Raw genomic sequence first — 23,271 nt, forward strand, 5'->3', positions numbered from 1 at the left:
TCAACGAATATCGTTATTTCAAAATAGTTTTTGACAAAGCGTTTAATGTTTTGTATTTATTAAAACATAACCATAAACACAATAGAAGACTAATATAAGAAGAACAATCAACTAAAACAGTATAACAAATTAAATACGAATTACTATTATATCAATTATTTCGTAATAACATCTTGTATAAATCATTTGTTAAACAGGACTTTGGTATAAGAAGTACATGGAACTATTAACTGATGTAACAGAAGCTGTTTCTGTGATGAAAACGCTAAGAGAAGCTAATTATAGAATCACACTGATACAACATGTACACTTTATAAAAGTTTCAGGCTAAGTACTTATTCATATGCACGAATTTGTAAAAAGCAATATATAAATGTGACAAGCAACCCCTTGTTAGTTTTCTTTTTCTTTTTGTATCATCTCAAGTTTGTACGAATTTTACGACACATTAAACGGATGCTTCTAATTTTAATTTGTATATAATACGAGATACTCTTTACAAAACACTATCTGCAATCAAGTTTGTTAATAAAACTTATTAACATAAGATGCAATTTCTTAACTTATGAAAATTACATGTGATTCTATAAAACATGACTTCGCAATTTATAAGATACCTCTCCATAATTGTTTAAAATATTAATTAAGAGCATATTATCATTAAGTATTAAGTATTTATCTCTCCTTATGCCGTAAAAAATGAATAAGTAACGAAATATAGCGAAAAATATTATTTATAGAGAAAAAATCGATAAATATCTCAAGCACGCCTAACTGTAACATACAATTTTTGATGAAAACTAAATATATCTCACTTGCATTCTTTTGGACTAAGAACGTTTCATTTCACACATACTACATGGAAATATATTCTCCGTTTATCTCTCGTTGTAGTGTGATAAAATTTACAATAGAATATCATATCTCGTATTCTTGATAACTTTGGTAAATGACTATAGAATGTGAAGGCTGTCTCTCTCTCAGTCACTTCTACAATTAATAAGATTTTTATTACGCTAAGGAATTTTTAAAATATATGGAAGTCAGTTTCAGCTACTTTCATTATTAAATATATATAATAAATTCTTTTTTGAAAATCAGCATACGTAATTTAATATCGCGGGTACAGAAAATAGCACTGTAGTATTATAGTGGAACATTTCTCTTTTTTTTTTTTTTTTCAAATCCTGTTGCATCTTATGTTCGTTAGGAAAAATTCTGTCACAACTGTTAAAATTGTAATCTATAAAAAAATACATCGAAGATTATGTATGTTTGATTTTGCACGTTTGTATATACGACATAAACGAAGATAGTCAAAAAACATGTTTCTCACTCGATATCATATATACGTTTAAGAAGTTTTTAATAGATGTTGAAATATCGTTATGAAATTCAAAAGGAAACGCATGTGATTAAAGTGATATGATCGAAAAAAAATTTCAATCAAAAAGGTGCAACGATTGCCGATGCTTCACCTCTACTTGTCGGCAACGAAGCACATTCATGCCATTTATTTGAATGGGGATCGTAACATTCAACTGTAGAAATTGTAATTTGCGTCCGAAAAAAATTGATTTCCTGACACTGTTCACCTCCTATAACATAAAGCCTATTATCGGCTGCCGCAATTGCAGGGTATGATCTACCCATATTCATAGGTGCAACGGTACTCCATTTGTTCTGAAATAAGAATAATATTATAACGTACAAAAGATTTAAATAACAACATTATAATATATAAAAAAATAAATCACCTTTTCAAAGGAATATCGTTCAACGGCCGTTAAAACTTCTTGATTTTTATTAGTACCACCGACAACGTAAATATATCCATCAAGAATAGTAATTCCCATTTGTGAACGTGCGGTAAGCATTGGAGCTAAATGAGTCCATTCTCTTGTTACTGGATTGTAACTCATTAAATCTTGACTATGCCTGTTATTATGCGTACAACCACCGACTACATACATTAATCCTAAGTATGTTAAAATATAAGATCATATTCTATATCTTAATTCAAAAACAAAAGATTCTTTCTATAATTAAATTCATTCACCTTCATAAGCAACTACTCCCATGCTGAATCTCGGTTTAGGAAGTTGCCCATCAAGTGTCCAAGAATTAGTTATTGGATCATATATCTCTATCGATCCACCAATATCTTCACCCACCCAACCACCAAATGCATATAAGCTATTATCCAAGGCACAAAGTCCAAATTCACACCTAGGTTCTTCCATACAGGCAATCGAAGTCCATACATTATCACGTGGGTCGTAACATTCACAATTAGCAATAATACATGATTCAAGTTCTCCACCAACAACGTAAACTTTACCATCTAATAATGCGACCCCTGGTAATATTCGTCCTATTCCAATAGGTGTTACCTTACTCCATTCACTATAAAAGATATTATAATTTAATGATTTAACATGTAATATTTTATTGTTTAATGATTTAACATGTATTACTTTTAATCTGCAAATTAATATTAATTAATATGTATGGATGGAAATGTACCCGGTAAATATATCATATTTTTCGATTGTTTCATAAGTACTTTCAGCAGCTCTACCCCAACTACCTGCTGAATGTTCACGCCGTAATCCGCCAATCACTAAAATGTTTTTCTTAGCACAAAGTCTAGGTTGTGCGTGAAGAGGCACAAGACATCCTTTATTTGATACTAAATCCTTTTGAATAGATCTTAACGCAACGATGAGACTCGCGTCTTTACATTCCAAAATAACTCGTTCCAATCTCGCTAATGAACACAGCCGTAAACGTATATGGCTTAATATCTCAAATACGTAACATCTTCTTGTTGGTATATCATGAACAATCCAATTATATGCTGCTTGGAAGACCTAGTAGCATATCAAAAGATCATAATGTAAATAATATTTACTATTATTTGAACTATTAAGTTTACATTTTCAAGAGTATATACAAGATGTTTCGGAACGGGTAGTACAAGCGGATATGGATGGATTTCTTATGAGAAGCAAATCGAAAATATAGAATAATAATATTTTGTTTAAGACTCAGTTTCTTCGAAAATTAAATTTGAAAATACTTTGCGTGCGTGAAACACTTGCCACACTTAGATTGCTCCGTTCCTGTGCTTATGATCATGCAAAGATTAGCAATATCATGCTTGATTTTGGTAGAATGGTGACTTGGCCTACAAGATCACTGGATCATCACTGAATCATCGCTGGATCATCACTGGATTATCACTGGACCACACAGGCATTTGAACTACGGATTCTAAATTTATTGACATTAGTTTATGCTTCCGTGATTCGGAGAATAACAATTTTTTTATAGTAAAATAAACGACAATTTCAATAATTCCATATAATAAAATAATAACATATAATGCAATCGATTAAGTCAAAAGCGTTACAAGTATCCACGTACACGAAAAATTTTAGAACTTAATTTTCTGGAAAACGAGGTTGCAAACAAAAAGTCATTTTTTTATATTTTCGACTTTTGTAGAGAATCTCTACCCATGCCCACTTGTGCTACCTGTTCCAAAACAGTCTATATAAGAGTACAAACCTGGAATTCAGTATCAATATGAATATAATCACTACTGAGAAAATGAACAAGATGTTCTTTTGGCAGATCCAAAAATTCTTCCTCTTGAGATACTTGAGGAAAATTGACTTGTATAAAGCGTAGGGCAGTTTCCAAAAGATCTAATCTGTTATGAGCTTCTGCAAATCTATTTAATATAAATATTTTAGGAAATAGTCCTTTACAATAATCTAGGTATATCTGACAAACCTACAATTTAAAGCATATATATATTTCGCTTAATTTTGCTCATCTCACCTATAAATCCCAAGGGCATTTGTATAATGCAGTTGCTGTTTCAAGTAAGTAATGCAACCAAACACTACTTCATCTAGTTCTAGCATATCAGCAGCTGCAAATAATTCTTGAACATTGTCTTGGGTAATATCAACATTCCCAGAGTAAATGAAATCCACCAAGAGGGAAAGTATATTAGCTGATACTGAATGAATTTCTACTAATTCCTGTTGTTCTTCCACCAAGCCACCAGTGAACATAGCATTAAAATAAGCACTTCCTGCTGCCAAAACCGATCTGTGTGCTCTAATAATGCTTCCACCAGCGACCAGGCCTACATCACTAAACTGATTTTTTAGTCTTTGGGTATTTAAATTCCTTAAAACTTTTGGAGCATATTCCCCCACAGCATAAACGGTATTAGAAACATCAGAAGTTTGTTTTACTGGTTGTGTTGCAAAACCCATATTATTACAGTTATGGCCATTCTTTATTGGTGGCACTGCACCATCCGCCATGAAACTATCAAGTTGTCCTTTATCTGCAGTTCCTAATAAAACAATTATCTCCCTTGTGCAATCATAATTTTCATTTGAATACTTCATAAAAACAATTCTTCCTAATTTTATATAATTTTACAATGTACATTTTGGATTTACAATTAATTTATTATAAAGTAGGGAATTGTTAGTTTTTAAATATTATTAAAAATTTAAGTCATCTAGAATCTGATATAAGGAAAATAAAAAATATCACACATAATGGCAACTAGATTTTAATCGAATAGGTTCATTTATTACATTTACATACTAATTATATTACTTCAGGAAATGCAGTGACTTAAACAATTCAATTAATTAAAAAATGATATATAGTATATACTTACGGCATATACGCGAAAGCACCTTATAGACGCTTTGAAACGATTTTGTATTATTTTTCCCTTTTAAACGCATCACTACAACCACATTTTCATGTAATTTTATTGCTTGAAACCGCTCTTTATTTGGTTCATCCCTTTCTTGATTCCACCAATTATTCACTAATTCGGTAATAAGAAATCTGACATATGTCAAATAACCTATTTAATGTATGAAAGTAGCTACAAAAGAATCACTAATAAGAACGGTATATAACACGTTTACGAAACAATTTACGAACATCAACAAAGATAACATGAACTTGAACTTCTTCTAAACATAAGACTACATATGTATACTCTATTTGTAACTGAATAAGAACACCGACTTTTTCCTTATTTCTATATATCAAAATTAAAGCTCCTTATTCACTCATTCTACTCGTTCGATTTTGGTAATTCAATTATAAGTTCATTGCCTTTCAGTTATACCAACAATATAATAAGAGTTATCCTATAAACATAATCGACATATATATGTTTAATTTTTTATCTTATTTAATCTTTGTTCTTACACAAATATAATTTTACATACATACCGTTCAATAAGTAAATACTTTAATGTTTTTCAGATCAGCTAATTCAATATTTGTAGTGGTACGAATGATATTTTACCTATAGCTCCATTCATTATGAACAGGAAATATAAATCATCTTGTTCTACTCAAAATTGGGTTTCATATATCATAGCTTCAAAATACGATATTTGTAAATTGTTGTTTCCATTTTTCGTATATACATATATTACTTAAAAAAATATTCATTTAGTTTCATTAGTGATTTAACATGCCGACTATGTCAAGAAGAAGGAAAACCCCATCGAAATTAAAGGTAACACTAGTTTCGTACCACATTTTTAATGGATAGGTATACAAAAATTTCCTAACCTTATTTTTATTTACAGAGCATTGGTAATCACGACGAATTTTTAAATCGTATATCGAAATCACTTTATTATTCGAAATTACCAGTGACTGAATGCCTCAGTTTACCTGTTACCGGTTAGTATCAGTAATTTTAAAAATATTTATTGGCGTGTTCGCTCTACTTAAATTATATTAATTGAATTGTATAATTTCTAATTAATCTAATATAATAGTCTTAACAAGTTATTTAAGTAAAAAATAATGTATTATTTTCTTATAAGCTATAAATTATTATATTTTAGCTATTTGACATAAATCTATAAATTGTTGTAATACTTTAGCAAAACTTTTACATTTTAATAATATTACATAAACAATTAAATATTTTTCATCATTAATGATTATGATTAAACTTTATTCTTAGAATTGGCAGCAGAGTTGTTTACTGAAGTGAAAGGTGGTTATACACTTGAAAGATTAGATGTGGAAGAGGCTAGCAGAATATCTAGAAATGCATGTGTTTCGCCATGTTCCCTTGTTTTAGCATTACTGTACTTAGAAAGATTGAAAGATTGTAATCCAGAATATCTTCAACAAGTGGCACCTTCTGAGCTGTTCCTTGTTTCCTTGGTATTATGTTTGCCTCAAATAAGATTAAATTAACTATTGAGAATTATTATAAAATATATTGTTTTTTATTCTACAGATGGTGGCTAGTAAATTTTTAAACGACGAAGGAGAAGATGATGAAGTTTTCAATACTGAGTGGGCATTATCAGGTGATCTGACCGTATTACAAATAAATCAGTTAGAGAGAGACTTTCTCAAAGCTATTGTAAGTAAATTAAATATACTATTGAATTTATGATGTATGTTATTAATAAGAAATCTTACCAATTATACAGGATTGGACTGTTTTTGTTCATAATCAAGAATTTTGGGAAAGACTACAGAAATTGGAAAAAGATGTAGCTTACAGAGAAGCACAGAAAAGAGGCTGGTTTTCATATACAGAATTAACTTGTCTAATGAATTCAATGCAATTAATGGCAGTAGCACAAGCTGTAGTAAATATATCAACCATTTGTTTGGCAACATATACTGCAGGAGTAATTACTCTTTTAGGCTCTGCCTTAGTTGCGAGCTACCTTCCAGGGACAGTACTTAGTCCAAGACAAATAAATAATTCTACAGATATGAAAACAGATTTTAATCCAGTAATGGATATAACCTCATTGCCAATTGAAATTGAAAGTATTTCATCAGAAGATATTTTAATTGATGATTTTATATATACATCCTTAAGTTGCAATCAATCTCAAGAAAATTGTGAATATATTAGAATGAACGAGGCTACTGATACAAATTGGAAATGGTGGTTAAATTCTATGATGATATGGCTACCGGAATATTCAGGTCTAGAGTCGACAAAAACATTGTGTACAGCAAACGATAAAATCGAATATGCAGACATGTCAATGGCAACACAATTTTTATTCGATATTACTATGTCAAACGAACCTTTTATAAAATTTTGGAAACAAATATTGGGGATTGATTTGGAAATTCTTCTGCACGACTGGAGATATTACGCGAACTGCGTTACAAAATTGACACTCGATCATCAGCATTGAACATCACATATCAAAATCTTAAAAATTTTACAAGATATATTGTCTATATTAGAAGAGTTTTCAAAAAAGGTATATATATATTTTTTTTACTAACCTGTAACTGGCAAAAAATATGTCTTTACTAACAAATCATTTTTTCAATAAAGAATATGAAATATGAAGACATTAGTTTTTTCTTAATTATGACAACCTTTAGGATATAAGCTCTACAAACAGATCTAAATAATAAAATAATAAAAAATGATAATGTCAGAATATAAGACACGGGTTAATCTATCTGTTACTAATGCTATTTATACAGCTTTGACAATACATTTACAATTACTTTATACATTATGTATACATTAAATACATTCATTGTACAGAAATTACACAATATTACATAAATGCTATGATTGTCACAAATTAATGTTGCAAATAATTACGAAACTTGGTCTTGAGTATATCGTAAGTTGATAATTTTTTCTCTACTATTGTACATCAATTTACTATAAAAATTAAATATTGTAATAATAGTAAAAGTTTTTAAGCGTTTAATATTTATAATTTTAACCACTGTTATGAAAATAGGAAAAAATAGGAATAGGTGTCATCCCGATAATGCAGCCAATTGTAACTCCGATTACACGGCCCTGGATTATTAAAAATTATTTTCTTATTCGTTGTAAATTCTTAATTGTAACGTAATGTAAAAGTGAATGTATCGTACCAAATTAGCAGCTGCTTTTGTTCTATGTAAATTTAACTGCATGGGAGTAAGTTTTGGTGCTTTAAAACCAACACTTTGAGCAAAACGTTCTACATAATGTACAGACCCAATTCCTATTATATCAGATATCGTATTTCCTAACGCAGCAGCTGCCATAGTCGATATTGGAAATTTTTTATTCAATATTATTTCAATTTGATCTCCCTGAAATGACAACATTACAAACTTGAACATATATAATATACATCCGTAATACATACAGCAACAATCATGATGAAGTTGTCAAGAAAGCCAAAGCCAATGAATGGAATTGCATTTGAAATTGCAACTGTAAGAATGTTATATATCATTATATAATAGTAATTAAACATCTTTCACAATAACAAGTTCAAAAAATTATTATATTTTATTACATAGATTATTTTAGTAAATACTTAAAATTGAATTTATATGTTTCTTAAATATATTTTGTTGAATATTAATATTTAAAATTCATACCTAATACTAGATCTTTTGTAGTTGGTTCTGGAACATTTTCAGCTGCAAGAGGAAAACGAAAAATGTAAATGTGTGTCTTTTTATAACATGATATAATAATAACTAATTAATAAGTAACTATGAAAAATATGATTCTTGTGTTACAACACATAAACTGATAAAGGTTCATGCATTCATTTCTTTGCATATACAAAATTTACATATGTTTAATAACTTTATAAATGATAGGGAAGTTATTAAAGATTAATATGAAATGATAACATTATATAATTTACATGAAAAATATTTACTATAGTTAATTACCTAACAACAAATAAAAGAAAATCTATAGGATAAGTAATTAATTAATTAAGTACACAAGATTCTGAAAAACAAAATTTTATTCAAATAAAAGTACATTTTTTTTTATTTAAAAGGTACTTACATTAAAGTTTGCTACATATATACTAAATATACCTGTATTCTGTGTAAAATTAAGTTAAGTATTCTGTTTTAGAATATGTTCTACAATATGAAAAGAACATTTAGCATGCAAAAACATGAAACATTCCACATGAAAATTTAGTGGAAGTAGCAAAAATTAAATTGTAAAAATATTTTAACATGATATTTTTTTATATAATGAAAATTTCTAAAATTATTTACCTAAATGTTCAACTTAGTTTTATACAGGTATCTGGCTGCATTCATTATGTTCATTGTCGAATTAATGGATGAAACTCATTATAAAGTTCTTGTAAAAAATATGCTTTTTTCAAAGTGTTCAACATCTTAAATCATAAATGTATCCAAGTTACTTAATGAAATTGTGAGAGTTATTATTTAAAAATAGCATATATTTGTTTAAAAAAATGTGAAATGTATAAGAAAACTTGTGTTAAGAAATGTTTCTTTATAATATTTGTAAATATTTATCATTATATATTTTTTGAAAAGAGTATAATATAAAAACATAGCTTAAATAGTTTTAATTCCCCTTAAGCCTCCATATAGCATTATGTATATTGTGTTAAAAATAATAGTAAGTATGTACATGTAATGTAATATATTACCTAAGTGTGGCTCTGTAGTTGTCTTTTCAAAACATCCAGAAAGTTCAGTTAGAATAGAAGAAGTAAGTAAAAGATTTAAAACACAATTAAAACATAGTTGCATATAAAATACTAGTTTAGTGCATATTAAAATAAACTTACAAATTTATGTCCATGTAGAATGCAATGGAAGAAAATTTTTTATACTGTTAAAGAATACTGAAAATTGCACTGAATTATAATATGATAATAATAAATATTTTCACTTTTGAAATTCAAAGCATTAATAAAAAAAAAAAGTTAAATCTTAGTAATATAGAATTCTATTATTGCAATTTACTTTAGTAGTGATGCAAAAGCTATTATATTTCATTTTAAAATTATAAATTGTTAATTACTGATCATTACAAAAATTAAATAATGTTCTTAAGCTCCTACCATACTTGTGCATAAACCAATCTTTTGGTACCGGACAATAAGTGCCTGTAGGATCCACATCCCCTACTGATATTTTACTAGGCCGTCCAAGTTTATTACACCATCGAAAAGTAGCTAATTGATCTTAAAGGAATAAAAGAATAATTCTCATAAATGAATAATGTCATAAATGTACAAGCAAAATTCATTCATACACTATTCATCAGATTTATAAAAAATAATTCTATTTTAGTGGTAAATAAACTGCAGATTTTTATGCATTTATGAAAAATTCAAAAATATAAAAGTGCATAAAAGTCTACATACCTTCTTAATTATATTTATAGAAATATGAATTTACATAAATATCCGCAGTCTAATGATAATCTGTAGAAAAAATAATTACTTTGATATCCAGCTCTATCCTCTTCCGATTTACATTCTTCAAGAACTTTTAAAAAAAGATCTCGTTCTTCCGAGGTAAGCTTAGAGGCTACTTCTTTCGCCTTTTCCTTTGTTAAGGATTCAGGAAAATTTATTTTGCTTCCCGCGGTATAACATGTCCTGGGTATACTCCACGTATCAACAAGAAACGAAAATAAAGAATGCTTTCCTAGCAGAAAATTATCCACGCAACACAATTTTTGACGACTGTGATAAAATCGCGATATATTTCTACTAAAATACATAATTTCCCGCGGGATAAATACTGTTTGACTAGTTAAACTTGCAAGCACCGTACACATCTTTATGGAAACGAATATTCCCTTCCCTTCACGATATTTTAAATAAAATTTACGTGATTACGAAGGCATGTATAGTACTAATACCTAAAATCAATAATTGTGTTTGTTTAGTAGTGATAAAGATACACTATGCTATTAAACATTTAAAGGTATATACACGTACATATATCTTGAGTTACATAGATACACTGGCAATGACTCAATCTTACGTCATTGTGAAGTAACGTATTTAATAATGTCTTAAACATCAAAATATGAAATCGAAAAAACACCATCGATAAGTTTCAGTTATCTTAATCAGTTAATAATACTTTATTTTTGTTTTTCAAATATTTAATCTTTTAATTTTGTAACATCCGTAGTAACATAAAAAAATTATTATATATAAAAAAACAACTTGCAATAATTTTATAATTAAATGTTAAATATTTGCAATATATATATGTATATATAATATCATATACCAGGTATGTATATTAGAATATATATTACTTCAAATGTAAGTAGTTTCTTAAAAGTAGAAGAATTGTAATTAATATTATAATTTACACAACCTTGACTTGAGAAAAATTTACAAATCAGATAAAGGAAAACGCTTAAGAAGTGCTTTTATTTATAAATTATACAATATTGTCATTAATTATTTATTAGTTTAATATTATTCTATATTATCTTTCTAATCGTACTGTTTTAATACATGGCCTTCCATATCTACGTTTAGCTTCATCAAGGAAAGCATTTTCCATTTGTCTCACGATTTCGTTAAAAAATAGATTCGACAAATGCGAATGAATTAGTGATTTAAATTCAAACGACAAAGAAAAATCAATGACGCAAGTTTGTGCATTATTTTTTAATCCTGGACTGAAAAGCCATAACGTATTTAAATGATTAAATAATCTACCATCTGAGCATTCAGCTTTTACGAAACGCGGCCGCATTGTCGTCACTTTTGATGTATAACTTTCATTTATAGGTGGAAATCCTATTACTAAGTTTGCTTTGAGTATATCATCACTTTTGAATATAACGTCGGACTTTTTACAAAATGGTACAAAATCTTTATAATTCTGCACGTCAGCTACGACATCGTATATTTGTTCCATTGAGAACCTGTGTATATAAAGAACTTGTCATAATATTTTTTGTTCCTTCGTGAGGTACCGATGAATTTAAAATTGACAATTCTTAAACTGAGGAAACTCACCCTACTAATTTACGACCTTCATATTCTTTTGTTCTCGCAATCATATATATTCTTCCTATATATTGTTTGTTAAAATTTTGCTTATTTTGAAGAACAGCATTTTCAAGCAATAAAATTGGTCTGAAAATTACATTGATACTTTTATCATAGAAATTAATTACAAAATTAAAAAAAATTTCTTGATTATGCATTTAAATGGTTCACCGAAAAAAATATTATTTTATTATTCTTTAATCATAAAAACAAATTTTATATTTTATTTTAACAATTATAACACATTGTTACTTACATAATATTATTAAAAGGAAAGTCTTAAAATTATGAGAAAATATATATGCGAGTGAAATGATAATGACTATTGTTTAAATTTCTAAAAATATAACAATTATCGAAATACTTAGGAACGCTTGCAAGTGAAATGTACAAATATTAGTTAGGTTATGTATTATAATAATTTGTTTTATATTATAAATTTCCTTTTTTTATGATTATTATATTTAATATATATTACATAATTTAATATCTACAATTATTTTAAGAAATTATCTTAATAATAGTAATTTAGGAAATAGAACGCACATATGAAACATAACCTAGACAAATAAGCAGTATACAGTTTATACTGAATGGAGTATTTAAAATAAATAGATACAAAAAATGTGTTACCTATACATGATGGTACAAGTTGACAATTCCACTGCATATAACATACATTAATAAAATTTATATGCACAGACATATATACATCATATTTTTTATATATGCATGCAAAAACTTTGAACGTTATCAATTTTTACAAATACATTTCGTTGGTTTTTGTCTAATTTTAAGCATTTCATCCAATTAAGATATATTTTATATTATCCATGTTTAAAAGTACGAATAAATTTTTTGAATTATTCAAAGTGGAACTACATAAAAAACTGATAAGAAGCATATAGATACATTTAAAAATAATAGGTGATATTTATAATTAAATGTCAATGAGTAGTATGTAATGTATAACAAATTTAGTTTATATAATAAAATGCATTCATATTTTAATCTAGTATATTAATTATATTACACAAAATATATTTGGGAGTTGTGTAATGCAGATGTTATCAACAAATAAAATTTTTTTAATTTTAAGCAATTCTATTGAGTAACTCCTTGCGTGTCATTGACATTGATATGAAATTTGACAGTGGGTTAAAACACATTTCTACTCAAGCAAAGATCACAGAAAGGTTGGTACATCCTCACGTGCGTAGCTTACATAACACAGGTACCGCAAACGTCTTGATCCTAATTCATTTTTAAAAAATGGCTGGTATTACACCGCAGGCTTGCAAAAATGTACTTCGGCAAGTAAGTATTAGTAAAACTCATATTAATAATTAAATAATCACGTTTCCTTATTTATAGATTCTTTTTCTTCTTATGTTGCAAAGTGTTGTGCAAACCTACAATAAAACCTAACTTTAATCTATCGCATTACCGATGTCAATTCCATTGTTCTTTTTGTTTATATATTTTGACATTTATGCTCAAACATTGAGAACAATGTTACAACAACGAGAACAATAATTAATTAAATAATGTTACGCGATGCTTTTGTCCGAACCATTATTTTATTTTTTATTTAATTTAGTGTAATAATTGGACAAATTGTCAGTATATAATTCTAGTTTCTTACTTTATTAATAAATAATTTTTTATTGTCAATAAATTCTTTATTGGCAAATATTTAAATAGAACGTATTCAATTAAATAAATATTCTGTTAAATGTATTATTATATTTGTGAGAAAATTTCGTAACTGTAATTGGCACATAATCAATAGTATAAGATACATCTATCTAATTAAATCAAAAAAGATAACACTAATTTATACAATAATTCATATTAACTAGCTATTTCTATTTAAATTCGTTATTATATTACTCTTCATTGATTTAGGTTAGAAGATTTCATATTTCTGCAAATCAAAATGCTGCAGCCAAATTAAAAACCTTTGCTGTGTATCGTTGGAATCCAGATAAGCCAGATGAAAAGCCATATATGCAAGAATATAAAGTGGATCTAAACACGTAAGTTTATTTAAAAACTTTTTTATGATTCTGTATTATTTTAATTCAAACTCTGTTATAGCTGTGGTCCTATGATATTGGATGCATTAATTAAAATTAAAAATGAAATTGATCCAACTTTAACTTTCCGTCGTTCTTGCCGTGAAGGCATTTGTGGTTCTTGTGCTATGAACATTGGTGGTACAAATACATTAGCATGTATAAGGTATATAATAATTACCTTTATTGAAAAATTTTTAATAATAACACAAAGTTAGGTTTAAAATATAAATCCTGATTGGTGTTATTTCAGCAAAATTGATACTGATACAAATTCAACTAGTAAGATTTATCCTCTACCACATATGTATATCGTAAAAGACTTAGTACCAGATCTAAATAACTTTTATAACCAGTATAAAAGTATACAACCATGGTTGCAACGTGGTGATGGACAGGAAAGTGGTTCAAAGCAATATTTGCAGAGTGTTGAAGACCGTAAAAAATTGGTAATTAAATATTATAATTGTTAATGGAATTTTATATTTTTTGTTCTAATGCAATAATGTGTAGTAATTAGTAATAATGCAATAAAATATAATTTTTTGTGATATAGGATGGTCTCTATGAATGCATCTTATGTGCTTGCTGTAGTACCTCTTGTCCATCATATTGGTGGAATGGTGATAAGTATTTAGGACCTGCTGTGCTTATGCAGGCTTACAGATGGATTATTGATTCGCGTGATACCAAAGCAAAGGAACGTCTCGAAAAAATGCGAGACCCATTTTCAGTATATCGTTGTCACACTATTATGAATTGTACTCGTACTTGTCCAAAGGTAATCTTAAATGACCTAAAAAATATAATTCTTCAGTGTAAAATTAATATGTTTTTTTTAAAGGGTCTGAATCCTGGCAAAGCTATTGCAGAAATAAAGAAATTGTTAGCCAATATTAGTGAGAAACAAAAACCTAGCATTGATGCTGCTGTATAAGTGAAAAATGAAAATGGAATTAGTCAATCACATGTACTTTTCGTTCATTATAATTAAATATGAAAATATGTTTGATTAAATGAAAACGAATAAATATAGTTAATTTAAATTATTTAATAAAATAATATATAGTTGAAGTTAAATTTTTCATAAACATCGAATGTGGTTTACTGTAAATAAAAATTCCTTCTGATATAAATGATTTTATTTGTATATACTTCAACTATTGACTTTTATATAAATATGGAGGTGAAACATAATATATTGAAACTCATTAAATGAATGCAACAGAATATATTCAGTACTTTATATTGCACGTTTCATATCTTTCTAATAACGCATTATTGCTAATATGAATTTGTTGAAACATTGATTAATTTCACAATGAGCAAGATGTTATTTAGATATGTATTTTTACTCTTTTTACTAAAAAACAAAGATATACTAATCTTGCTATTATTTAATTTAAATCTAAGTAGTTCGTAGTACCATCAAAAATATACACGCATATAATACTAGAAACTTGTACATTATAATATTTATAATTATCGTAAAACTATAGTAAATTATGTAACGGTACGACGTTAGAGAATAAGGACATCTCAATATTTTTCCATTTAGTTTTTGCATAAGAATGCATGATATGCATAATTGAAAACTATCTACAAAATTGTTGAAAATTTTTTAAGGTTACATGTACATCACAATAACATTTAAGGCTCTGCAGCCATTCTATTTCTTGCTGTTTCCCTCGATCGATTATGTACTTCTGCTGTTCTTAAAGTAATACCAAATATGTCTTCGTGATAACGATTTTCATCCTAAAAAAACAATTATATAAGTAATTGAAATCGAATATTTAGTAATAAAATTGTGATATGGCTTACGCGTAATGATAACATATACGCCTCGACCTGTTTATCAGTCATTTCACCATGAGTCTGTATAATATGTTTCAAAGTTTGATAAACATCTTCTGCCATTGTACAATCGCCACAAACATAAAAATGACCTCCTTCGTACACCAACATATCATAAATTTGTGAAGCTTCTGCTTGAATTAAATCTTGTACGTATGTCTGTTAAAATTAATATAACTATAATATTTCAAATACTACAAAGTAATGTTACAAATTGTTTAAAAAACATTTTAAATTGCAACCTTTTTCAATCCAGGTTCTCGCGAAAGAGCTAAGAAAACTTTATCTAAAACGCCAACCTTTACCATTTCTTCCTTTTCTTGTCTGTACAGATCTAAGCTTCTTTGACGACAACCAAAAAATAACCAGACATTTCCGTACTCAAGATCTACAAATTTTTTATTCCGTATTTATTTTAAGAATATTATAATATGTCATAAACTATGATACCTGGTTGATATTTCATTTGTGCGAGGCGATGATGCCAGAAACCACGGAAGGGAGCAATTCCAGTTCCTGGACCGACCAGTATCATTGGCGCTTTTGGTTCGATTGGCATATAAAAGTTAGGTGCACTAAATGTAAAAAGAAATATATCATATTTTACTATATCTGCTGAAATTATATTAATAAAAATTGATTTTACAAATACGAACTTACCTACGTACAAATACATATAAAGGTTCTCCATCTGATATTTCACGTAGATAATTAGAACAAACTCCATAATGAACTGGCCCAGAACCGCCTAATTTTTTACAAATAATTATATTTTTAAGCAAAATAAGGTTTCTAGATAATTCAGGGATTGTATGTAAAATTAGATACCTTGTGTTTTATATTGTACAATAGCGACGGTAAGATGTATTTGTCCTTGATGTACATCCGGAGAAGAAGAAATACTATAAAATCTTGGTTGTAAAGGAGTTAAATGAAGTAATAATAAGGGCGCAAAAGGTTTCACGGATGGAAATTCATCTAATACTTCTACTAAATTGGGGAACTTCCAATGTCTCCAATCCTCATATGCTGCTGGATCCTATATTTAAAAAGAAGAAAAGATTTTCCAGATTTTTTCATGCTTTTGGTAATTGAATTTTTTCAAATTGAAGATTAATATAATATTTACAGAAGCTAAAAGGTTGAGTTGAGTTTGTTCTTTTGGATTTGTAGCAATCGACGCAAAGTATCTAAGAAGGTTCGGTGTTGGTGGTATCGTGATATCTAAAAATCTTTTCAGTAATATTCTCAAGGAATTAGGAAGATATCTATCATGTGGCATCCACGTTTTCACGATTCCTATGTAACAAAGAAAAAGAAATTTATTACTACTGAACAATAACGAGACTTAATATTTTCAATAATGTTAATGCTAACCATTCGGTGTGTGGGATTGCTTCTGTATTTGCAATTCAATCGGTGTATTTGGATCAAAGGGAGTTTGTACTCGTTCCAAAATTGCTTCTACCAATTCTGATCTATTACATGCGAAAACTCCTAAATGATCACCAGGCTTATATTGTATTTCCATACCTGCTATATCATCGAGTTCCAGAAGTAATGTAGTTCCACTATAAAAGACAAAATCGTAAAGTCAAAGTTCATTATATAATTATAAAATTATTATTTAAAATATATCATTACCTCGATGAATCACCGCTTAAATTTGTTTTTCGTAACATATTACAAGTAGTCACGTTTCTATTGTGACATTTGCTTAAAGCTGAAATATTACAATTATAAAATTTATAATTTATAAACAATTATGGATAACATACCTTTTCCAATTAGTTGTGGTTCAGCTTCTACAAACCGAACAGTAGCTGCCGACAAAGCTTCTGAGCCTAAAGATAAAGCAACTTCAAGTAAAGTATCATCGTCATCTAAGCAGAAAGTTTCACACGCAACCTGGAATTATTATGAGGAATGCTTAAAAATTACTGCATAATAATATATAAAAAATTATAGTAATAAGATACAAACAGCGAAAGTATCGGCTGCCCATTTCCGAAACGTTTGTTCTTGTCCACACATTTCATCTCCTTGTGCCAATTTCAACAGTCGTTCTCCGCCTAATTCGCCTAACAAGTTATCCACATAGCGACCAAATGCGCAAAAGTTTGGATATGCTGATGATCCCAATGCGAAAACAGCAAATCTATGAAAGGGAATACAAACTTCGTTTCACATTTATAAGTTAATTTTAAATAAATATCTATACCTGACGTTGCTTAAAGGACCAAAAGTGTCTTCCGTTTGAGAATCTGTGGTAGAACCACGAAGTGAATCCAGTCTATCTAGTTTCTTCGAATTGCTTACTTCTGTCTGACTATTTGCTTTAATGAACGATTTTGAGGTCGCTAGGCTGAAATTACAGTATAAATCATTGTGATTCAATTTAAGAATTTCATTATTTTATTATTTTAAGTGTATAAATACCTTATCTTATTGCCACTATTAATGTACGTTTCATTCATTTTCATTGCGTACAAATTTTGTGCGAAAGCCTAGAAGATAAAATATATATGAAACCATAATTTGTTTCAATTTTTTTATACGAAAGATATAAATTTACTTCGCCATTTTCTGGGGGATCACCGTTCCCAAAGGTGGATGTTATAACCAGTAATAAAGCTTCGTGTTCTATATTACTGATATCATAATCCGACATACAGAGTACCTAAAATTGATAGCTTCAAGTATTTTTCAGACGTTATTTCTTTAAAATGAACTTACTGAAACTGAAAGTTTTGTGATATTTAATTAAATAATGAATACCTGGGAGTGAAAAGCATGTCCTAATAATTCGCTAAGTTTCTCAGCGTACATCTGTGAGGTGCCAGTTTCCGTAGCAAATAATACTGTAGCTTTTATTCTTCGAGATAAAGCTCTTCCAAATAACTTAGACGTAAATTTTACTGCTCTTGCAATTTGCTTAAAATGAAACTTTCGCCTTGGCTTTTTAGATGTTGATTTTTTATCCCGACCCTTTTTCCAAACATGTGTCTTCCAAGCAGGTTCCTATTATTTTACAGTAAAGAAATATAATAAATATACAATAGGGATGCGCTAAATAACTTATTCAATAAAAACCTGAGCATCATACGATGGCTTCAAATAATACAGGGCCATCTCCTGATGAAACACAGGTGTAGCTGATCCTGATATCGGTGGTACGATCCAGAGCCAATCGGCTGGACATCCATTTCTTAATCGCATTTCATTTTCGTAATGTTTCATGAAAGATTCCGAAGCGGTATGGTGATCCACAATTGTCACATTTTTCATCTAAAAGATTTATTATTAATTTTTATAAAAAATGTTGAATATTATTATCGACAATTTATATATATATACTTGAAAACTATACAAAACAGCAACATTAGCTTCTATCATGGCTTTATCTTTCCATAATGAAGTGGATGTTCTTGTATCTAATCCCATATGAGTTGCAATTGTCTAAAAATAAAATTTATTTTAGCACATTTGTCTAGAAGAATGAATATTAAAATTCCGTAAAATATGTACTTCTAGTAAATTATATCGTTGAACATCGCATAAATCCCTCGACCCAATTTCAGTGCTCATGTACCACCCATTGAATGGTGCGGCTGTAAACTCCAAACCTCCGCAATCGAATACCATTCCAGATACGGCAGGAACCGCGAACCATTTTAATTCTAATTTCTCAAACCAATCGTATCTAGAATAGAACAAGTAAAAATTATTTGACATTAATAAATTTTACAAAAATACATTAATAACGAACAAAAATACTTACGTTGGATGACTAAGAGGTACTTCAAGAACAAGATCGCTAGGAATATCGAAATAATCAGGATCATGGCCGTTTGCTGACAATACCAGCGGCAATATGTCGAAACGAGTGCGTGCACTTCTCCAACCTAGTTTCATGCATAGCTGTAAAAACAATAAGTTTACTGATAATTTTAAATTAGAAATAGAAAAGACAATTGGAATTAATCAGCTTACTTCGGTGAACTCAACGTTTGCAGGATCACCAATTATGGTACCGTCTGGATTTTTATATCCCGCATAACTTATTAATTGTTGATTCCACACTCTATAATCGTGTTTTCCATCTGTACGTTGCGGAAATATAGTTATTGCAGACCTAAAAATAATAAAAAATAAATAGTACGCATTCCATGGAAAATTTTTTCAATTGAATTACCTAATGTTTCCTTTATTCGTACTGTACTTAATGTGATTGCACAAAGCTTCAAACATGCCGCTGGTAGTCGTAACGTAACGACAATCAAACACCTATAATAAATGAATATCTACATATATATGAGAATTCGTGGAATATCATTTTAGTCTGTTATTAATTTTATCCGTGAATTGAAACAAATTGGATAATGTAGAAAAGATGCAAATTCATATTTTTATAGATATAATTGAAAAACGGGTTCTGAATACACGACTATATAATTCATTAAATACTATAACTATTCAAATATTTTGGATAGTTTACGCATTTTGATATATTTTTACTTATTTTTAACTTTATAAATTATGCGTATTCTGTATAGTTTTGTACTTTTAAATTTTCCATAAATACATAAAAATCCGATGTCTAGCTGTAATTCTCTATTTACTCCCAGGTTCTATATCGTTAATTATCATATATTCAGCTTTGTATTAGTAGAAACGATTTTGAACTTGATAGAAGAAGTTTCCTAAACTTATACTGACTATATCTTTAATTTTTCAAACATAAGTTTTGATTGATCAGGACATATTGACATATATTGTCACGTACTTGCAATTTAGACCATTGAATACGACCGATGCATCTTGTGGCATTACGCCATGCTAGTTTCGCTCCGAAAACTAATTCAGTTTCAGTTAATTGATAAGTGCTAGTAGCCATAACTTCCTTTTGCACGCTTTCCCAACGAATACGATGTGCTTCGCTGTTTAATCTATTTTTTAAAGGAAAAATATTACTTAACAACTTGAATATCATAAATGTCATCGTATAAAATATCCTATAAAATATCATAGAAGTATAAAACATGTTTTGAATGCATTGTACCTTCTGATGGAAGAAAAATATTGTTCGAGAAAATCTTTCGCATGCACAAGGGTCTCTTCTCTCGAACGGGCTTCTGTCCCATGAATCGGTAGTTGCATAACGCTACCGAGACACACTTGACCAGAGCACAATGTTTTCTGAAGAAAGTAACAAAATTAAGTAAGCATTAAATTTTTTCCAAAAATTGGAAGTTTTTTTAATCGTTTACTTAGGTCGTTATAAATAGTAAAAAAAGAGTATTATTAATTAAAATAACAACTTCACGTCTAAATCAGATTATTATTATTATTATACTAATCGCATCGTATATTCAAATTAGTTTAATCTCTAATCAGTTATTTATTACTTTTACCAGTTTCATATAAATTGGATCCCCGAGAAAAATATTATGTTTCATTTATTTCAATTATTTCAAAACTCAATCTTCCGATTGTTTTGAGCAGCATAATTACATTACATATACTTCGGTTCATAAATATTAGGACATTTGCTAATTTTGTATTTGTATAGAATAACATTATTATCTAAAACACATAAAAAGATAGTAGAGAGAAAATTATAGAGAGATTGTAGAAGAAAACTATTCCTAAAAATTTTATTTTTGCCATCTATACAATTCTTTGGTCTAAAACACATAGAAAGAATTTTGATGAATTCAATAGCTAAAAAAATAACTTATGAAATCATTTCCAACTATATATGTATATAATATTAATTATAATAATAATTCTAAATATACATATAACTGTATATACATATAAATATACTATAATATTACATATAATTGTTATTAATATAATTATAATATAATCAAAAACCTAGTAATATGAACATCTAAATAATAACCAGAATAATAACTAAGACATATGATGAATATAAATAAAGATAACATTTAAATTTATTATATGAAACTTGAAGTCGAAAAAATATGAATTCGTTATAGTCTAACGAAGTTCTAAACGAGGATTAATAGATTACTAATGGTCTGTCAGAGTTTTCCTTATTCTCCTATAAGTGTTCTAGTACTTATGAACGAATGTAAGTATACATATATCCGCGCAACTAGTGGACCACCGAACTCTTGTTTTTCGATAGTATTGACTCGCTCTGTTACAAATTCGCCCACACTCGCAATCTCATTTGAACTCTCACGCTATTCGCTATCATGCAATTTCCAACGTCAAATATAGCCCGAAATTTCCAAATAAAAAATTCCCCAAGATAGATACATAAAAGAAAGTAACCTACAAAACACGCAAATAAAGAATTAAAGAAGCAGAAGATAATGAGAAGGAGAAAACAGAAATAAGAATTATTTATGCTTGTAAAGTGTCTTTCGTTATATGTACCTCAGCATTTCCAGCATGCAGGGAGTCAAAAGCTTCGGTTTTGTAGATGAGGTTACGCAGTTTCGTCGGTTTCTTCTGACAACCACCCGTTGTCTCGTGCTCCTTCATCTCGACGTTATGATTTTTTTGCTTGACAAAAAGTGCCCCTGACTCACCTGTCACCGCTCTGCTTGTATATTAGGCTGCCGCGGCACGTATACTGGCTTGACTTCCTTTCGCGAGCATCCCCGTGAGAAGGGAGAGATATTTAGCCCCTTCCAAGCAGCAGTACCTCAGACTCCGTGAAATCTCACATGCGCTATGGAGCTGCGCCATTGATTTACCGCGCCAATATGTTTCAGCAAACACTCTGCTGTCATACATTTCTTTTTCAATATTTTAGCCTTAAACATTTTTCTGTTACGTTTATGAGAAATTATTTTATAATATATCAGAAATGTCTTGAAATTTAACTTTATCTATTGATGTAATGATATGTATGAATGAGTAAGTAGTCAATATTTTAGTTCTAAATATTTTTTTGCTATGTATACTTATAAAACAGTTATTTTATAATATATTGGACTTGCTTTGAAATTTAGCTTCATCTGTTGGTATAATGATGTGTATAAATAAGTAAGAATGTTTTAAATGATAGGTATTGTAAACGAGTTATAATGCTGCCCTGGTCATTGACCACAGGTTAGGATGAAATGAAAAGTAAGGGAAGTAAGAGAGAAAACAAGAAATATCGCAAAATATCTTTATTGAAAAAATTGAATTGTAATATTTTAGTTAGAATACTAGAAAAAGAACAACATTTAATGAATAAAAAAAATGATTAATGAAAGATTAATATTTATTTTTATCTGTGTTTTGTTCCGCTAAAGAATGTATATTCCCTCTTTTTAACAAATGTATTAAATCTTTGATGATGTGATAGTTCCACAGTCCCAGTTCTCACAAACAAAAGTGTCTTATAAAATGAAAAATCACGAAAAATTGACATTCCTCATTTTTCCCCTTATACTTCAAATGTGATCACTTAGCAAGGAGGA

At 28.7% G+C, this 23,271-nt stretch overlaps 6 protein-coding genes across 12 annotated transcripts; 2 read left to right on the forward strand and 4 right to left on the reverse strand.

Annotated features, from left to right (window-relative positions):
• Positions 1-583: 583 nt before the first annotated feature.
• On the reverse strand, positions 584-5,160 carry LOC122566287 (actin-binding protein IPP-like). Of its 2 annotated transcripts, XR_006316453.1 has the most exons (8): positions 4,715-5,160; positions 3,850-4,378; positions 3,574-3,739; positions 2,527-2,873; positions 2,060-2,406; positions 1,758-1,978; positions 1,337-1,683; positions 584-1,243 (listed from the first exon to the last, which is right to left on the reverse strand). XR_006316453.1 is itself a non-coding variant. In XM_043723347.1 (7 exons), the coding sequence occupies exons 1-7, from the start codon at positions 4,782-4,784 to the stop codon at positions 1,447-1,449; spliced, it is 1,917 nt and encodes a 638-aa protein (XP_043579282.1). In that variant the 5' UTR covers positions 4,785-5,160; the 3' UTR covers positions 584-1,446. The 2 variants fall into 2 exon arrangements, 1 of the variants encoding a protein (XP_043579282.1); XM_043723347.1 differs by having other exon boundaries at positions 584-1,683.
• Positions 5,161-5,361: 201 nt separating this feature from the next.
• On the forward strand, positions 5,362-7,408 carry LOC122566288 (protein CNPPD1). The gene is made up of 5 exons (XM_043723349.1): positions 5,362-5,578; positions 5,652-5,748; positions 6,038-6,243; positions 6,320-6,448; positions 6,519-7,408. Exons 1-5 carry the CDS (start codon positions 5,534-5,536, stop codon positions 7,245-7,247), a joined length of 1,206 nt encoding a protein of 401 aa, XP_043579284.1. The 5' UTR covers positions 5,362-5,533; the 3' UTR covers positions 7,248-7,408.
• A 107-nt stretch (positions 7,409-7,515) lies between these two features.
• LOC122566289 lies at positions 7,516-11,686 on the reverse strand. Of its 4 annotated transcripts, none has more exons than XM_043723350.1 (8): positions 11,553-11,686; positions 10,309-10,732; positions 9,924-10,046; positions 9,507-9,518; positions 8,455-8,496; positions 8,217-8,284; positions 7,957-8,160; positions 7,516-7,879 (listed from the first exon to the last, which is right to left on the reverse strand). In XM_043723350.1, exons 2-8 carry the CDS (start codon positions 10,646-10,648, stop codon positions 7,796-7,798), a joined length of 873 nt encoding a protein of 290 aa, XP_043579285.1. In that variant the 5' UTR covers positions 10,649-10,732; positions 11,553-11,686; the 3' UTR covers positions 7,516-7,795. The 4 variants fall into 4 exon arrangements, with proteins under 4 accessions (XP_043579285.1, XP_043579286.1, XP_043579288.1 ...); XM_043723351.1 differs by lacking the exon at positions 11,553-11,686 and adding an exon at positions 10,812-11,076; XM_043723353.1 differs by lacking the exon at positions 9,507-9,518 and having other exon boundaries at positions 8,455-8,481.
• Positions 11,232-12,812, reverse strand: LOC122566291 (coenzyme Q-binding protein COQ10 homolog B, mitochondrial). 3 transcript variants are annotated; one of them, XM_043723355.1, is made up of 3 exons: positions 12,522-12,812; positions 11,856-11,975; positions 11,232-11,761 (listed from the first exon to the last, which is right to left on the reverse strand). In XM_043723355.1, the coding sequence occupies exons 1-3, from the start codon at positions 12,563-12,565 to the stop codon at positions 11,317-11,319; spliced, it is 609 nt and encodes a 202-aa protein (XP_043579290.1). In that variant the 5' UTR covers positions 12,566-12,812; the 3' UTR covers positions 11,232-11,316. The 3 variants fall into 3 exon arrangements, with proteins under 3 accessions (XP_043579290.1, XP_043579291.1, XP_043579292.1); XM_043723356.1 differs by lacking the exon at positions 12,522-12,812 and adding an exon at positions 12,435-12,471; XM_043723357.1 differs by lacking the exon at positions 12,522-12,812 and adding an exon at positions 12,145-12,281.
• Positions 12,813-13,047: 235 nt separating this feature from the next.
• LOC122566290 (succinate dehydrogenase [ubiquinone] iron-sulfur subunit, mitochondrial) lies at positions 13,048-15,040 on the forward strand. The gene is made up of 6 exons (XM_043723354.1): positions 13,048-13,205; positions 13,797-13,927; positions 13,989-14,132; positions 14,220-14,415; positions 14,523-14,747; positions 14,811-15,040. The coding sequence occupies exons 1-6, from the start codon at positions 13,161-13,163 to the stop codon at positions 14,901-14,903; spliced, it is 834 nt and encodes a 277-aa protein (XP_043579289.1). The 5' UTR covers positions 13,048-13,160; the 3' UTR covers positions 14,904-15,040.
• Positions 15,041-15,182: 142 nt separating this feature from the next.
• On the reverse strand, positions 15,183-22,473 carry LOC122566286 (nitric oxide synthase, salivary gland). Its single transcript, XM_043723346.1, has 24 exons — positions 22,235-22,473; positions 20,886-21,022; positions 20,610-20,772; positions 20,019-20,110; positions 19,817-19,958; positions 19,605-19,744; positions 19,352-19,526; positions 19,181-19,282; positions 18,917-19,111; positions 18,602-18,844; positions 18,399-18,503; positions 18,263-18,330; positions 18,045-18,188; positions 17,807-17,981; positions 17,602-17,731; positions 17,468-17,546; positions 17,201-17,394; positions 16,953-17,122; positions 16,652-16,862; positions 16,484-16,571; positions 16,274-16,398; positions 16,066-16,211; positions 15,791-15,982; positions 15,183-15,724 (listed from the first exon to the last, which is right to left on the reverse strand). Exons 1-24 carry the CDS (start codon positions 22,340-22,342, stop codon positions 15,617-15,619), a joined length of 3,432 nt encoding a protein of 1,143 aa, XP_043579281.1. The 5' UTR covers positions 22,343-22,473; the 3' UTR covers positions 15,183-15,616.
• Positions 22,474-23,271: the final 798 nt, after the last annotated feature.

Source organism: Bombus pyrosoma, linkage group LG3, assembly GCF_014825855.1.
Source record: "Bombus pyrosoma isolate SC7728 linkage group LG3, ASM1482585v1, whole genome shotgun sequence".
Taxonomy (NCBI): Eukaryota; Metazoa; Arthropoda; class Insecta; order Hymenoptera; family Apidae; genus Bombus; species Bombus pyrosoma.